The 17818-nt window shown below is 34.1% G+C and overlaps 2 protein-coding genes across 5 annotated transcripts; one reads left to right on the top strand and one right to left on the bottom strand.

Moving 5' to 3' along the window:
• Positions 1 to 4593: 4593 nt before the first annotated feature.
• LOC140841715 (protein trichome birefringence-like 14) lies at positions 4594 to 8653 on the bottom strand. The gene is given in 6 exon segments (XM_073209353.1): positions 4594 to 5833; positions 6246 to 6289; positions 6291 to 6442; positions 7123 to 7293; positions 7783 to 8076; positions 8532 to 8653. Coding segments are annotated over 5 exon segments (1353 nt in total). The 5' UTR covers positions 7940 to 8076; positions 8532 to 8653; the 3' UTR covers positions 4594 to 5004.
• Positions 8654 to 12144: 3491 nt separating this feature from the next.
• LOC140841713 (probable methyltransferase PMT26) lies at positions 12145 to 17436 on the top strand. Of its 4 annotated transcripts, none has more exons than XM_073209352.1 (9): positions 12145 to 12557; positions 13323 to 14405; positions 14502 to 14651; positions 14911 to 15181; positions 15355 to 15465; positions 15551 to 15725; positions 16252 to 16524; positions 16640 to 16834; positions 16937 to 17436. In XM_073209352.1, exons 2-9 carry the CDS (start codon positions 13359 to 13361, stop codon positions 17163 to 17165), a joined length of 2451 nt encoding a protein of 816 aa, XP_073065453.1. In that variant the 5' UTR covers positions 12145 to 12557; positions 13323 to 13358; the 3' UTR covers positions 17166 to 17436. The 4 variants fall into 4 exon arrangements, with proteins under 4 accessions (XP_073065453.1, XP_073065450.1, XP_073065451.1 ...); XM_073209349.1 differs by having other exon boundaries at positions 13317 to 14405; XM_073209350.1 differs by having other exon boundaries at positions 12145 to 12597; positions 13317 to 14405.
• Positions 17437 to 17818: the final 382 nt, after the last annotated feature.

The following is a 17818-nucleotide window of genomic DNA, read 5'->3' as shown; positions in this document are numbered from 1 at the left end:
TGCACATTTATCTCTATATATATCTTTCAAAGTCAAGAATTTGCCAGTTTCATTGAATTTGAGCATTTTTTGACTAAAATACCAATTGTTTATTGAGTACTCTTTGCTTCATGTTTACTTAAACTATTGTAATAGGAAGGTCAAACATTATTTGTTGTATTTTATACATTAAAATATTAGAATGCCAGTGCCGGTCTTCCAACGCCATTTTTCACTCGAGCGGCTTAATTGAAAATGAATATAAATTATTAGATCCCATGTAGTATTATTATTTTATGTTATAGATTCGAGATTCTGATGTGAAAAGGAATTAAAGAAAAATAGAGGCGTAAAAATTTTTTTTTAAAAAAAAACAGAGGCCGACTTGCTAGTCACGACGTGGTTTTCATATATTTAGTTTAATTAACGTTTCAACAAAAATCGTTGCTAATTTAAAAAAAAAAGTGTTTGTGCTAAAAGAAATAGATACTTTTGTCCAAGTCAAAAACTTGTATGAGACGATATCACATATCGTATTTTGTGAAACAGATCTCTTATTTGGGTCATCCATGAAAAATTATTTATTTTTATGCCAAGAATAGTACTTTTATTGTGAATATCGGTAGGATTGACTCATCTCACAGATAAAGATTCGTGAAATCGTCTCACAATAGACATACGCTCTGTCCAAATCGACAACATCTTACAAAGTTGAGTTTTTTATTTTCTAACAATAATGTCCCAAGTGAGAATCAAGATTCACAGCGTGTAATTAATGCAGTCCTCCTTTGAAATATAGAATTCAACTATTTAAAAAAATAAAAAATATTGTCATCTAATTTTTCTAAAACAACTTAATATTGCATCTCCAATTTTCAAAAGTTTTTGCATTTAACTTATCATATTATAGGTTAAAAATCCGATCTTTATCAAATTTTAAAGACGCGTTCGGACGGGATTTTTTGAAATTGTGTGAGTTGTTTAATTAGAAAAAAAATCCTTGATCCCATTAATGTATCAAAAAAGACAAAAACTTGTATGAGAGGTCTCACGAGTTGTATTTTGTGAGACACGTCTCTTATTTTGGTCATCCATGAAAAAATATTACTTTTTATGCGAAGAGTATTATTTTTTATTGTGAATATAGGTAGGGTTGATCCATCTCACAGATAAAGATTCGCGAGACCGTCTAACAAGACACATATTCATGCATAAAAAAAATCCATGAATTTGTGTTGATATATAGTTTGAAGTAATTTGAAATACTTTTAAAATTCATACTAATATTTATTTGTAGGAGAAAATGGACTTTGAATTGAAAATTTCATATAAATTCATTTTAAATAAGTTCAATCCAAACGCAACTTGAAAATCTTTCCTTAATGGTCTTAGATGGTTCCAAGTTGCAAGCTGCTCAATAAATATAAGACTGGTCAATCCTATTTTTAAAACATTTTCAATTTGATTCCCAGTCTCAATTTAATTTAATCGAGTCAAAAAAAAAAATCGCATTTTTAAAGTCAAATATATTACAAATGTAATTAAACCTTCACTCACCTCATATTCAATTTTTCGTCTTAATTAATTAAACTAGCTCAAATCTTTTCAATATTTCATCCAAATAGAAATAACAACCGTCTTATATACTTACGACTTGGATTTATCTTAAATTTTTCACGTACAAAACGCGTGTATCGGACCGCTAGTAGATAAAATAGAGGTGCCCTGCCTAAATGTGATACCAAACTCCTAAAGTCGGATCAAAATGGCATAGGTCTACTTAACGTGTGGACAATACGTGTTAAAAAATTGCGGCCTAAACTATAAAGTTTGAAAAAGTTTAATTTCCCACACATTTCATTAAAAGACCTTGCATGGTCATTGGTGCGTGCAATACTTGGTTGCTCTAAAATCTAAACTATTTAGATTTTTTTTTTAAATTTTCTACTTTATAAAATAAGGTATTAAAGTCATCGTGTTAACCAAATTATATGAGTTCTGAAAATAAAAATAGGCTTTTGGTTGACGGCAGAAAAATAATTGTCAAACATTTATTGTTGTAAGTTGCAACTATTAGAGAGATTTCTCCGAAACACACGGTCACATGTTAAAAAAATTATTTTTCATGTAAAAATATTACTTTTTATTATAAACATAGGTATGTTTGACATGTTTTACAAAAAAAAAAATACGTGAGATCATCTCATAAGAGACATACTCTCTCCAAAATAAATGAGGATTTTTACAAAATATTTTGTATTTTAAATAAAGAAATTGTTTTCAGAATGCGCTAGTTTAATTATCAGATTAAGATATGATCTAGTGGACTCATTTGAGGTTTTCTTCTCCTCTTGTTTTCTCGTCGTAGTAGTGTTGCTTTAACCAACAATTAGTAAAAGTTTTCGAGAGTTCAGCTCATCTTATGCTATGCCGCACTAGGAGTAACACTCCCGAGATATACACCAAACTCAAGAGTTCGGAAAGGTCTGCTATCCTTTTTCTGATTCTGGCTCCATTGTGTACGAGATAGCATAAAAATATATCTTTCGTGATTCCTTATCCGTTATGACATAATATTAGAGTTATTATTGAAACGATACTCTCAATCGTATAATTTGTGTGCAAGATCAACAATATTAGAGTTGTTATTAACATCGATCATTACTCTGAATCATATAATTGTGTGTCAGATCAACAATATTAAAGTGTTATTAAAAACATTACTTTGAATCGTATAATTTGTGTGTCAGATCAACAATATTAGAGTTGTATTAAAAACATTACTTTTTACCGTATAATTTGAGAACGAAATCAGCAATATTAGAGTTGTTATTGAAAACATTATTTTGAATCGTACAATTTGCTGCAAGACGAGATCATTGTATTCTATATTATTTTATTATAATCCTATTAAAAACATTATTTTGATCTTATAATTTGCTTGCAAGACGAAATCATTGTATTCTATATTATTTTATTATAATCCTAAATTTTTTATTGGAATATGATTAGACAGTGGAGATGGGAAATTTGGACTCGAAGAATTTTTGCATTAACAAGTGGCAAAAATGGAAGACGCTCTATTATCCATGGCAAGACTTGACATTGACCTGGTCTTCCCACAAATATACAATCATTCCAATCTTTCACTACATCACTACATTCATAATCTGCGATACTTTCATCTTGTGTTTGAATGATGGAAAGATCAAATGATCCCAAGAATTCCCAAGAAAATTCAAGCTTCTCCATTGCAGCCATACGATCACAACAATGGTTGTCTGTCGCCAACGTCTCGTTCACTGGTTATCTTGGATGGTGAAAATAGCTCATTGAAAAGATTAATGGCATGCCTGAATCTTCATATGAACTCTCTTTGAAATATCTGACTGATGAGAAAAGTAAGGAAGTCCATGGAAGAAAAGGAAGTAATATTCGAACAAGAGGAAGCGATGCCTAAGTCAGAAACAAGAATCCCACAGAATGGTCAAAATAAATAAAGGAAATAAACTATGCAGGAATGAAGACATGGAGAGTGGAGTTTTCTTGTTGAAGATGCACTCACCTGGAGCACAGAGTTTCAAGAAAAAGTCCAAGTCAAAAAAGAGCTCAAAAGTTCGTAGCCAGCCTTTGTTGGAGAGACAACGTGGGAAAGATTAGTGGAAGATTACATTTCTGGGTGTTGATGACAATAAGAACCGAAACAACATAAATAGTGACAAAAGTGATATCAGTAGTAACAAAAGCAGGTATGCAGCACTGGCTTAACTCTGATAGTAGAACTTCAGAGCACCACAGCAGTGAAGAATTGTCTAGTTATATAAACACCAAGTCACTCTCCACGACTATGGGGTTAAGGATCTACAACTGAATCATTTCTTCACATCTGTTTTCAGCTGTTCGGAGCAATGATTCAATTTGTTAAAATAGTCTACTGTTTTCAATTTTTTTTTTTTAAAAGAAAACCTCCATGTTGGGGACACATGACAACCCTGTTGCATTCCGTCCACAATGCAGATCTTCTCCAATTCATATATGACGTGACTTTCTGCGTCAATATTATCTGTATTTGCTCTGATTCCATTTTGTTTATCAGGCCCGTAAAAGTGGTAATTAGGAGACTCCCTCCCTGAAGTTTTAGGCAATGTTGAATTTTTCCCCTTGTTGTAAAGGGCACAGCCTCACAATAATTATTTAAATCTCTCATGAAGTGCTCATGTAACTGGACCAGATTGTAGAGATGTCAGAGTAATTTTCTCGAGACCTTAAAGTCATGAGCCTTAGATATGACTTAAATGTTAAATAAAAACCCTTGTTCAATGCAGATTGATGGAGCGTACCTTGATATTTTGTGGATGGCCATTCAGCTATAAGAAACATAAAGCAAGTTGACAAAGAGGCTGCCTATTCTGAATGAGAGACCAGAGACACAAACATCAAAGTTAATTATCATGAGAATAACAAAGAGGAGAAGAAAGCTGTTAATTAAAATTTTCCTCATTTCTATCTTCTGTAACTTGTGCTTCTTTGGATATTGTATCATATCCAACTCCTTCAATAGAAGAAATCTGTTGATAACAATTTACCTCACATATTATATAATTCAGTTGCCTCTATATTATCAATTGTATGTATTAAACATAGAAACTTAAAGGTTCTTGTTTTACATTTTTAACGCTCAAAAGGCTCCTCACTTACAGATGCCACAGTTACATTGTAAAGCAAGAATCGCCTGCTAGTACATTTCCTGCTGCCAATAAATGCTATAATCAATCATATGCTAATTGGATACAGTTTACTAGAACTATCTACGTGCACAATTTTGCACATATTCTGGCACCATCTTGTTGGTGATCATATTCAATTGAACCGCCATCACATCTCAAAAATTCGTGTACCAAAGGAAAATCCAGAGCACAAGATATCTGATGTGAAAGAGGGTGACTGAGGATTGCAAAGATATATACTCTATAAAACTTTCTTTCATTTGACCACGTAAGGCCATCCTCAGAAATGAAACAGATCCTACAGCTGTGCATAAAGTAGTTCATTCCATGTATCAGGAATTCCGGGAAGACACCAATGCAAGCAGTCGTTGATACCTACCGATGCTTTTATATTGTATCGAGATATGTGAGCCTCATCTCTCAGCTGAGAAATCGCAGTAATATCCAAAATCTTTACCTCTGTGCCTTCGACGGCATACTCGATAATGGGATCACTTGATTTTTCTTGAAACACTTCGCCTCCATTGGTCAGCGGAGTCAAGTTATCACAGTGACCTCCTGTGTTCCAATCCCCATTTAAAAAATGTCTGGGTGATATTGTTCGGAAAAAACCTTTGAGCTGTGGACGCAAGTGAATGTTTGAATCAAGCCATCTGACAACACTTTGTATTGCATAATTCTTTGCATTCCCCATTTCTGCAAGTTTCCGATCTGTGACAGGCCTTCCTTTTGCATGCATCACCCATCTGTTTGCCCTGAACTTCCCCCGGTTCCAATGATGTCCTGTGTTAAGGATAACAACGTCAAGGTGATTGAGAAATCGGCTCAAAAATGCAGGCGGACGATCCAAATGCATGGCAAATTCAGTGGCTGGATTGGTGGCGTTGATTGGCTCAATTTCACAGAGGCTTGCTGACCAGTAATATAGAATAGTGGAATTGGTATCAGGAAATCGATAAGCCCATCCATCAGGACGAATGGCCCCAGGTGGCTTGACAAGGCCATATTTCCAGCCCACATTTTCGACTTCTGGCTTCTCCTCACCACCAGTGACCATACACATAAGAGATTGAAATTGCTGTCGACCCAACGAATCTCCTATAAATGCAACGGTTTTGTCCTGCATTCTGAAATGAAGATATGTTAAGCTCATCAATATAAACAACAGTCTATTACGAACAAAATGACTCTAATGTGGTTATATTTAGCTGATACAGCTTCAGAATAGCTATTATTTGTTTGATCATGAAATATTGGATGAGTTTCGCTTCTTTTCTTCAGTATCTGGAAATCCCTTTTCCTTTTTCTTTTTCTTTCGCAATCCAATGATCCAAAAATATTAATGACTGTTCAGTAAGGTACATAATGATAATTCATAGCATACAGTATGTTCAATAGTACAAGACTATAAATATAAGGACTAATTAAACTCTTAGCATCAAAAGCTTAAATATTAAGTGGCTCAAAAACCTATTATTGTAAAATTAAAAAACACTTGATAAATTGTAAGGATTAATAGTATTCAAAGACAGAACTTACCTTCTCAAAAATTCAGCACCTTGAAATTCATGCATTTCACAGTTAGTTGGGTTGCCAACGATAACCTTCATAAGAAAAATCAGTTCGTTGGGTTAATCTACATGCCCACATATCTGACAGCCACTGCTTACATCCAAACCCAGAATACAGAGGTCTCCGACTGTCTGCAATCCATCTTCCTTTAGCATAATCACAATCTGTGGAATAAAAAACCAGAAGATATTAAGCACAATACTTAACTTCTGTTACAAATCAAAGAAAACATTCTCGAACTCTGGTTTCTAACAAAGTAGTCTGTAGGCTCCGTACTAAGAAGAGTTTAATGGCGTCTGTTTATAATTATGACATGAGAAAAACATCGTAACAAAATAGATAAAACTCAGCAGTTATTAAATCACACTAGCATATATTAGAGTTTAAATTCTCAGATAACACTCGAATATATGAAATCTGTAACAAAACTTTGGCATAAATTCCACAGAAGAGCCTAACAGTAAATTATATCCAATTTTCCAGATCATGCATGATCAAACAGGTTAGGGCACCTGGCTCCACTGGGATTTTCAAATTTTCTGGCATCCAATCTAACTCTGAATAATATGAATATATTATTTTCATTTATGTAATTAATGTCACTGGGATTTCTTTTTGTTGCCTTTTCTTAACTTGCATCTTGATCAAAAGCCAACTTCCATCTTCTCTCCTTCGCAATGGAATAAATTTTTTCATATTAATCCTAAAGAAAATTTTGTCCCCACTGGACAAATTTTCAAATCTTGCAGCTTTCAGCACTGACATTCGCTTCCTATCACATAGGATTATCTCTAGGGAAAGTGAGAAAAATTTAAATCGATAGGTGGAAAACATGATGGCATACCTTGCTTCTCAAAAGAAGAGTTCACCTTGTTCTCATATTTTCTTTCAGAACTTTCTGTAGTCTTGTCATATACTGTGCTTTCTACCACTTTTGAATGTGAATCTTCCTCCGTCAGCAGTTCCTTGGAATTCAACAACATTGAAGAAACAGCAGCATCCTCCACAAAAAGATCTGTGAAATAAAACAAATTAAAATAGAGAAAAGGCAACCAGAAAACCGAAGGGGAGTTCTACTCAAATAGTGTTCGATGGAAAAGGCGCGTAACGTAGCTCCTCGATCAAGGCTGAGATATCCAACAGATTCACGATCAAGATTCTTACCAAGAAACAATGATAATTCTATGGACCATATTAGTTTTCGCATAATATGTGTGCCACAATGATAGAAAGTCACAAGATTGCTACCATTAAGTATATCTGCAGTTAAGCTACACCTCCTCACCCTAGTCTGAAACAGGCCAACGCACATCTAAATAACCACAAAATGTTTCCTAGCACACTGGAGTCCACAAAGTTTTTAACCTAGAAGAGGGGTTCAATACATAGAAAAATACCATACAAATCAGTAGCTACTTGCGAAGGTAATCAACTGGGTCATAGATTGCAAATGCTGCGTCGGAGGGTGACAAATTCTACCAAGAAGTAAGTGAACTGTAAATACCTGATGTGTGCGTAGTAAACTGCTCTGGTGCTGATAACAGGCCCATAAGGATTGGATTACTCTCCCAAGACCAAAAAAATATGGTGGTGAAAACAAGAGCAGCCACAATAAACGAAAACTGCCTTCCCCAAAATCTACCCAACTTTCCGCCCTTCATCTCGTTATGCACACTCCGGAAAAAAAATACACCGAATCAAGCCCTAATGGCACCTTTCTGCAGCAAACTTGAGCATGTAGACTATCCGTTCACGAGATATCAATTCTATACATGTTGGCTTCTCCGAGTTGTTGAAGCTGAGTATGGAAAAGTTCAAGCGTATCAATATTACTTCGAGAAATAAGCATAAAAAGAAGAGTTCGAGGGAGCGGTGCAATTGTTACTGTTCCTCTCAACAAATAGCAATGCCGGCCCAAAAACCAGGCTCTCAATTTTCTACACTTCAGAAAATTAAAAAAACTACTGGGAAAATTCCACATTTGAATAGCAATCACCAAGAGAAGCTAATCACCATAATTACTATCACCGGAAAAAAAAAATCACTCCACACAATCTAATTTAAATTACAGCCAATAATAGCCTGAAAACGACAGTACGAAGATAAAATCCAAACAAACACATCACGAGCTGCATCCATCCTATAAAAAAAAGCCAAAAGCTAAAACAAAAATCGAATGCGAAATATGAAAATGCAGGCTTTGAATTCGACAACAATCGTCTACATTCAAATGCATGCGTATTTGGAAATTACCTGCGATTCAAAATGAATCTAGATCTGCCCAAAAATTCCAAACTTGTGTCCTTTTGGCTCCTTTTCGTGAATGATGTGTATGGAACTACGGAACCTAACACGTAGAAAGTATGGGCAAAGTAGTTGAATTTGGTCGGGTCATCATCCAAATTCTTGATCTGGGTCGGGTTATTATAATTCCATTTTCGGTGGATATATTAATATTTTATTTGTTAAGGTTGAGAAATTCTAACTAATTTTTTAATAAAAATTGTAATAATATTCAAGATGAGATATGAAAGTGAAAATTTGTGAATTTGTGAAGCAAATATTAAGCGAGTTTGATCGAATAATTTAAATTTTTCTTTTGAATTCTGTCGAACAATTCGACATATACTTACGATCTATTTGAACTAATAGAAAACAAAAAAATATTTTTTTAATATATAATCACATTATATTTGAAGCAGTCAAATATCGAATAAAATAATTTTATATCAAATTTCGTTAAAACAAATTGATCTATTAAAGTTTAGCTCGAATTCAGTTATTTCAAACATAAATTAAATATTCATAAAATTGACTCGATATCTAAATTGTGATCGTACTTGGATTAACGAGCCAGTGAATTAAGAGGGAAGGTTATCTATTTTCAAAATGAGTAGGTCTTTTGTGGGACGATCTCACGAATCTTTATCTGTGAGACGTGTCAACTCTACTGATATTCATAATAAAAAGTAATACTCTTAACATAAAAATTAATATTTTTCATAAATGATCCAAATAAAAGATCTATCTCACAAAATACGATCTATGAAACAATCTCACGTAAATTTTTTTAATTCAAAATTAGACTAGTGAAGCTTTGACGGGTGGATTAAAAAATTATAAAAGAATAAAAGAATTTTGGTGTGAAGACGGTGGAAAAGCAGACCAATTTATTAATTAATAATTACTACAATAAATGCAAACGTAACATGCCAATCAATCTGTCTAAATCAACATGGACTGTAGATCTTGCTTTGACGTTGACCTCTATTCTCTTCTCCTTTTTTAATCCAAAATTTCTTCAATCTTCCGGTTTCATTCTGATCAGGGCCGAGTTGAATTCTTGAATATTTGAGCTTGGTTCGTTTATAATCGAACCGAGCTCGAGTTTTTTAACGAATATATGCATGACTCAGAGCTTATTTAAGTTTTTATCGAACCTAAACAAATTTAATAAATATGAATTATATATTTAAATTTTATTAAATTAATTAAAAAATAAATTATATATTTAAAGAAAAATATATTATTCTTATTAAAATTTGTAAATTTGTTATAATAAATAAATTTAATGAAATTTTCTACATATTTCATAAATAATATGCAAAATCAATAAATCAAATAACAAAACTATTATTATTTTTTATCTAAAAGATTACTCATGAACTTACCAACGAACATGTTCACGAGCTAACGAGCCGAATACTTTAACTCTTGAGTTTGGTTTGTTTATCTTAACGAGCCTTATTAAAAGACTTTTATCAAATCGAGTTTCGAATAGCTCACGAACATGTTGATTCGTTTACATCTCTAAATTTCTTGCCATTGCACCTTAACATCTTTCGTCTACTTCAACAACTCGTACAGATAATGGGTTTCAATATTTCTTCAGAGATATGAGAATTCGCAATCGTAATTTTTTGATGTATACTGAGTAAATCCTCAGATTAATTTAATTACTTGCAAAAAAGTTTATTAGAAAAAATATTGATAAATGATATCGAACTTTTGATCATTGATCAAACAAATACATACTCAAACATCTTAGCTTGTTAAGTTTCACTCTTGTCACTATACACCGAGCATCGTTGGACTTTTTTTATATACATTTATTATTATCAAAGTTGAAAATATTTTTTCCCCATGATTAAAACTTGTTTTTTGAATTTCTAATTTAATGTTTATTTCTCAAAATAATAAATAAATATTAAAAAAAATGCACCGACGCGTATATTTCGAAACTCCACCAGCCAAGCTGTGCAACGCGGTTTTCCCTGAAATGTTTTATTATTATTATCTTTCTTTTTTTTAAAAAAAATTAGTTTAACAAAAAGAGCCATTTATTGAGAAAATGACTGCTAACTTATTCACAAATATTTTTAATGGGTATAACATGCCATACTTTTGTTTCAAGTTAATTTTAATTACTCTATTTTCTATAGCATTGATAATTTTTGCCCATCTTACACATTTAGGTAGCTGTAAAAACTTGTGTGAGATCATATTTTGTGAGACATATCTTTTATTTGTGTCATCTATGAAAAAATATTACTTTTTGTGCTGAGAGTATTACTTTTTATTGTGAATATCGATAAGATTGACTCGTCTCACAGATAAACTACTCTTGAATTTTTTATAACCAATCTGTTTGTTGCATTGAAATCAAAGGGTTTTAATTTAATTAAAGGGGTGTATTCAATGTGAGAAATTTATTGACTTTTAATGACTTTTGTAGATTTTAAAAATCTAGAGGTATTCAATCAAGACTTTTGCATACTCTATAGAAGTCTTGTGATATTCAAAATAGACTTTCATGGAGTTTTAAAAAGTCAAGTGATATTCAACATTGACTTTTATAAACTCTATAAAAGTCTACAGGTATTCAAATTTTCTATGGACTTTTAATAACTCAATGGAATTCATTGACATACAAAGTAATACGTGTGTTTAGTTGAGTGGATTAAATAAGGATAGATTAATAGTCTAATATTTATCGTTAAAATTTTAAGTTGTTTTAATAATCATTTTGACCCGATTTAAGATCCAATTTTATTAATCAAATAATTATCCATAAAATTGGATCTTAAACCGGGTCAAAATGATTATTAAAACAACTTAAAATTTTAACGATAAATATTGGACTATTAATCTATCCTTAGTTAATCCACTCAACCAAACACACCCTTAATATATATATTATGAGTAGGTCTCATATGAGACAGTCTCACGGATCTTAATTTGTGAGACGGGTTAACCCTATCGATATTCATAATAAAAAGTAATACACTTAATATAAAATATATATACTTTTTCATGGATGATTCAAATAAAAAATTCGTCTCACAAATACAGTCCGTGAAACCGTCTCACACAAGTTTTTTCCTATATAATTTAATTAAAAGATATCAATGTCGGTAAATCTGGAATCTGGTATAATTTATTAATAACAAAAGTTTAAGATAGGGGAAAGATTTGAAATCCCAATAAATCAAATATCCAAACAGAAGAAAAATAAATTTAAAATTAGAAATTAAAAAACTTACGATCATAAATTTGGTAAAATAAAAATAAAAATCTAGTAAATTATTTAATGCATTAAATGCACAACATAAATTAAATAAATAGTTTACTAAATATATACGATAAATTTTCACCTTAAAATATAAAATGTTTATAAAAATAGCATGAAATTTTCCCACATTTCACACCTACATATTTAATTTTAATAATAATAAAAATTAATTATAATTGAAATTTTTTGATGGAATTTTTGAATTTAAAGAAATAAAAACTAAATATTTTGGGATTTTATTTATTTATTTATTATTCACTTTATCCCTTCATATGCGCCATCACTCTGCATCACCTCTCATTTCTTTATTGTTTAATCCTGGCATATGCATATATACACGCTCTCACTGTGTGAGAATTTCACGGCATTCTTGTGGTTTCCTTTGGTCCTTCATTTCTCCATTCTCTCAAGAAAATAGAAAAAGAAAAGAAAAGAAAAGAAAAACTATACAGCTGCATTGAATGAAACAAGGGAAACCCACCAAAAGATCCAACCTTTATTGCTGTGTCTTGCGCATTTCTTTTATGTATGTATGTTTAAGAATTGATACGCACAGACAGACATCCACTTTTCCATGATTTGCACACGTTTCTTGTAAGCAAATCCGTTGATCTTAGTGAACGCTGTGCCTGTTGTAAGCATAAAATGGGTCAGTGATCGAAGTTCTCGTTGCTGAATTGGATTTCGTATCGAGGATAAAAAGAAAGGTAACTGAAATCCCAGCTGCTGCAGCTGATTCTTTCCTGGGTTCGTCCTTCGTCGCGTGAATCTTGAATCTGTTAATGTTTTGTGGCACACTTTTGTTAGATTTTTTATTAGATCTTGTTCTCTGGGTTGTGTTCTGATTGATTTCTTGAATAAAGTGTGATGTGTGTTTCTGATCTGGGGTATTGATCAGTTTGATGTTCTTTAAAAAAGATTGGTTTGATTTTCAGATGTTTAAGAGAGAGAAATGTAGATTTAGCTCTGGGATCTTTAAGCGGCAAGATTGGAAGTAAATGCAGTCTGATTCCAAACAACTTTCTTTTTTGTTTTGTTTTGTTTGTCATTTTCATTTTCTCCCATTTGTGATGATTTGATCTTGTGATGATCTGGTATTGTTTGCTATTTCGTTTATGTCTATTAAAATGATGCATTTTATACTGACTTGCTTTAATGAGATCATCCTTGCTGTCGGGAGTTATAGTCATTTCTTGGTGCATGTTAGTTATGCTGACCAGACCTGGATTGGTAATGTCATCTCGAGTTTGATCTGCCACTCGTGATGTGTTTAAATCTTAGAAAAATATTTTACAGATTACAGGCGATGGTTTTTAATCTTTATCATTTTGTCTAGCAAAACTTCTCAGACTTGATCAATGCAAAGGATATTTGCCTTGCTTTGACAAGCCTAGTGATAACTAATCTTTGAAATATTATGAATACAAGATGAGATCCGATCTCATAATTTGTTATGACGCATACAGGTGTAGAATCAAACTGGCTGATTGACGCGTACCAGTTCAAGAATGGCTTTAGGAAAATATTCTAGAGTTGATGGTCGAAAATCAGCATCAGGCTACTGTTCAACGGTCACAATAGTGGTTTTTGTAGCCCTTTGCTTAGTTGGGGTATGGATGATGACATCATCATCTGTTGTCCCTGTTCAGAACACTGATGTTTCAAAGGAGAACAAGAATGACGTGAAGACAAATGATATTGAAACCAATATTGAGAACAACAGTGATACTAGCAACGAGAGTAGTAACAATTCAGGTGATGACAGCGGGACAACTGATGCTGGGAAGTCGAAGCAATTTGAGGACAATCCCGGTGATTTACCTGACGATGCGACTAAAGGTGACATTAATGGGACTTCAAATAATGAGGAAACAGATAACAGTCAATCGAAAGATAGCGAAAAGATGATTGAGGAGAAGCAGGAAGACAAACCGGAAGAAAAGCCTGCCGAGGAAACCAAAGAAGACGGTGGAGAAGATAATAAGGATGATGGATCGAATAAGGAGTCGGAAAATGAGGATGAAAATCAAGAAAATAAGGAATCTCAGACTGAGAATAAAGACCCTGAAGCGGGAGAGACCAACGAAAGTAATTCTGATGATAATGAGAAAAAAATTGAAGAAAATTCAGGTGAGAACAACGATAAGGAAAAGGGAGATGATCAAAATAAAGATGAATTAGATCAAGATTCCGCTGAGAAGAAGGATAAGCCAAGTGAGGTGTTTCCATCAGGAGCTCAATCAGAGCTTTTGAATGAATCAGCAACCCAAAATGGGTCATTTTCAACTCAGTCAACTGAGTCAAAGAATGAGAAAGAAGCTCAAAATTTGTCTGAGCCGGAGATTCAAAATGGTTATGGTTGGAAACTGTGCAACACAACAGCTGGGACGGATTACATTCCATGCCTCGATAATTTGGCAGCCATTAGGAAACTTCCATCAACCAAGCACTATGAACACAGGGAGAGGCACTGCCCCGAAAATCCTCCAACCTGCCTTGTTCCACTTCCTGAAGGATACCAGCGCCCTATCGCGTGGCCAACCAGTCGTGAGAAGGTAAAGTAGCAAAGTGTTTGTTCTCGCTTCATAGTCTAGTTTCTGGTCATTAGTTTCTGGTCATCCTTAATCATACTTCATTACTCCATTCGACAGATTTGGTACCATAATGTACCTCACACCAAGCTCGCAGAAATTAAAGGACACCAGAATTGGGTTAAGGTTAGTGGTGAATACCTCACCTTCCCTGGTGGTGGAACTCAGTTCAAGCATGGTGCACTTCACTACATCGACTTTATACAACAGGTAAAATGCTAAAAGTGTCCTGGATCTGGCATTTGTTTGAAATCTTTGTGGCTGCTAAAAAGACTAAATATAACCTTGTGGCATATTTATAGGTTCTGTTGTCTGTGTGAAAAAGTAATTCAACGACATTGTACCCTCTTCACTTACTGTATCAAATATGACAGTTGTCAAATTTGTTATAATTAGTCATCGTATGATAGATGGAGTGCTAATTTTTATGAAGTAGTTGTCTTATTCTTGATTATTGATTGTTGTATAGTCTGTTCCCCAAGTCGCATGGGGAAACCGCTCCCGAGTCATATTGGATGTTGGATGTGGAGTTGCTAGCTTTGGGGGATTTCTCTTTGAAAGGGGCGCCCTGACCATGTCATTGGCTCCAAAAGACGAGCATGAAGCACAGGTTCAATTTGCACTTGAAAGAGGAATACCTGCTATCTCTGCTGTTATGGGTACAAAGAGACTTCCGTACCCTGGGAGAGTTTTTGACATTGTCCACTGTGCACGTTGTAGAGTCCCTTGGCATATCGAAGGTACATCAGATATTCTTGCTACTTTAGTTTAAAAACATTGGACTATTCCACAGCATTTGAATTAAAATTTGTATGAGAAAATTATAATAGAAGCGTTACTTTGAGAATAAAGAGCTTTTTGATATCTTTGTAGATATCATTATTTTTTTTGCTTTGACATATCACATGTTTAGGTGGTAAACTTCTCTTGGAGCTGAATCGACTACTGAGGCCTGGTGGTTTCTTTGTTTGGTCCGCAACTCCCATTTACCAGAAACTTCCTGAAGATGTAGAGATTTGGGAAGGTACAGTCTACGATCTTCTGTCCCTTGATGCTGATGTGGTATATTGGTTCTTACAGATTGTACATTTTATTGGTGATATTGACAGCCATGAAGAAACTGACAAAAGCCATGTGCTGGGAAGAAGTTTCAATCACCAAAGACACAGTGAACGGAGTAGGAGTTGCCGTGTATCAGAAGCCTGCTTCAAATGAGTGCTATGAACAAAGGCCATCCAATGATCCTCCACTGTGCAAAGACTCTGATGATGCAAATGCTGCCTGGTATGTTCGAAGTTCTAAATTTTTCTTGAAAGATTCTGATCGTAAAGCTTGCTGTTGAAAATCGAAAATTTTACAATGCCATCATTAGAAAATCTTACAACACTGCATCAACTAGTAATAATTCATTGTTGTGCAGACTTAAAATTTGTCAAGCCCTGGGCCCATACACTACCAGATATGCTTCACTAGCAAACTCCACTGTGTAGATTTATAAACCCCTTTAAACACTTCCCGCAATTTGATGTGGGATGAGTAATACAACCCTTCTGGCTTTCCTTTGTAATTGGTAATTTATCCATTAAATTATGGCCCACCCAAATCCTGGCATTTGTGCGAAAGAGACTATCCAAAATATGCTTTGGTGGTAACTACTTCGTGATCTTTCTTGCTTTATAACATGATTGGTCAAATTGATGGAAGAGTCTATTCATATGCTATTCCTACTATATGATAAGTAGAAAGATTAAAAAATAGCGGTTGGATTGTACAAGGCAAGTTTGATTTTAGTTTATCTTGATATGTTCAGGAACGTGCCTTTACAAGCTTGCATGCACAAAGTGCCTGTTGCTCCATCCGACCGTGGGTCTCAATGGCCGGAACAGTGGCCTGCTAGAGTGGGAAAACCACCTTACTGGTTGTTGAGTTCACAAGTTGGAGTTTATGGAAAACCGGCTCCGGAAGACTTTGCTGCAGATTTTGAACATTGGAAACGTGTTGTGAGCAAATCATATCAAAATGGACTTGGGATAAACTGGTCAACAGTCAGGAATGTCATGGACATGCGATCCGTCTATGGAGGGTAAACAAAATATCCACTTGTAATTTTGCCGAGGAACATATAAACCCATTTGTCTCCCACTTACCATTTTCTTGAAACTAGCCGTGGCTTGTGCTAATCGATGGCTCATTTTCAGATTTGCTGCTGCTATGAAAGATATGAATTTGTGGGTCATGAACGTTGTCTCCGTAGATGCTCCTGATACATTACCAGTTATTTACGAGCGAGGGCTATTTGGAATTTATCACAATTGGTGTGAATCATTCAGCACGTATCCAAGATCGTACGATCTTCTCCATGCAGATCATCTTTTCTCCAAGATCAGAAAGAGGTATGTCTCATATTCCATACTCCATAGTTCCATTGATATAATTTTATCACTATCTGTCCTCTACAATTTTCTCCTTACCTTTCTTCATCTTGGTTCCAACAGGTGTAACTTCATGGCCTTTGTAGCTGAGGTTGATCGTATTTTGAGACCCGAAGGAAACATTATAGTCCGAGACACAGTTGAGATCATTACTGAACTTGAGAACATCTTCAAGTCCATGCAGTGGAAAATTCGTATGACGTATTCTAAAGACAAAGAAGGACTCTTGTGTGCCCAAAAGACCACGTGGCGTCCTAAAGAAGCAGAGACTGTTCAATATGCCATTGCTTAAAGAACTAGAAAATACATTGGGCGAAATTCTAGAATCTCATTAGCCGCCAGCCATGGAGTTTAGGTATTTTTTCGTATGGATACATATGTAGATGTGTAATAACTGTATTTTCCCTATTGTTTTCGAGCAAATTATTGTAGTAGTAGTGCTCTGCATTCGTTTTTTGAGGTTTGTTTCATTGTGATGTATTACTAGTAGATCATTATAGCCATTTACACACACTTCAAAGTGTTAACACTCCAGAAATCAAAACTGCTGAGATTCTTCTTTACAGATTTTGTCTTCCTATCGTGAATCTATGCAAATGTTATATGTATCTCAGATATTTTACTGAATCAATATGTCTTGATGCTTGCTTTGTTTGGCCATCATATTGTGACCTCGCGGAGGACGATAAACGAGTGGAGCTGAACTAAATGTTGGAAATGCTTTAAAGCTAGCTAAAACTTGGGTATCTCGTATGGGGTCGAGTTCGGTTAGCACATAGAGTCTCGTTTCCATGGCTATTTGAGTGAGCTCGGGTTTTAGTTCCAAAAACTGATAAAAATAAGTTTATGTACCTCAATGTTAGTGAATATTGAAGAGTTGTCTCGTAGCACCTAATCTTGTAAAACTAGTCTTTGGCAATAATAATTTAGCAATATACACGGCTA

Source organism: Primulina eburnea, chromosome 9 (assembly GCF_022965805.1).
Source record: "Primulina eburnea isolate SZY01 chromosome 9, ASM2296580v1, whole genome shotgun sequence".
NCBI classification, from domain to species: domain Eukaryota; kingdom Viridiplantae; phylum Streptophyta; class Magnoliopsida; order Lamiales; family Gesneriaceae; genus Primulina; species Primulina eburnea.
Note: the sequence above shows the minus strand (reverse complement) of the source record. Positions and strands in the feature narration are given on the sequence as shown.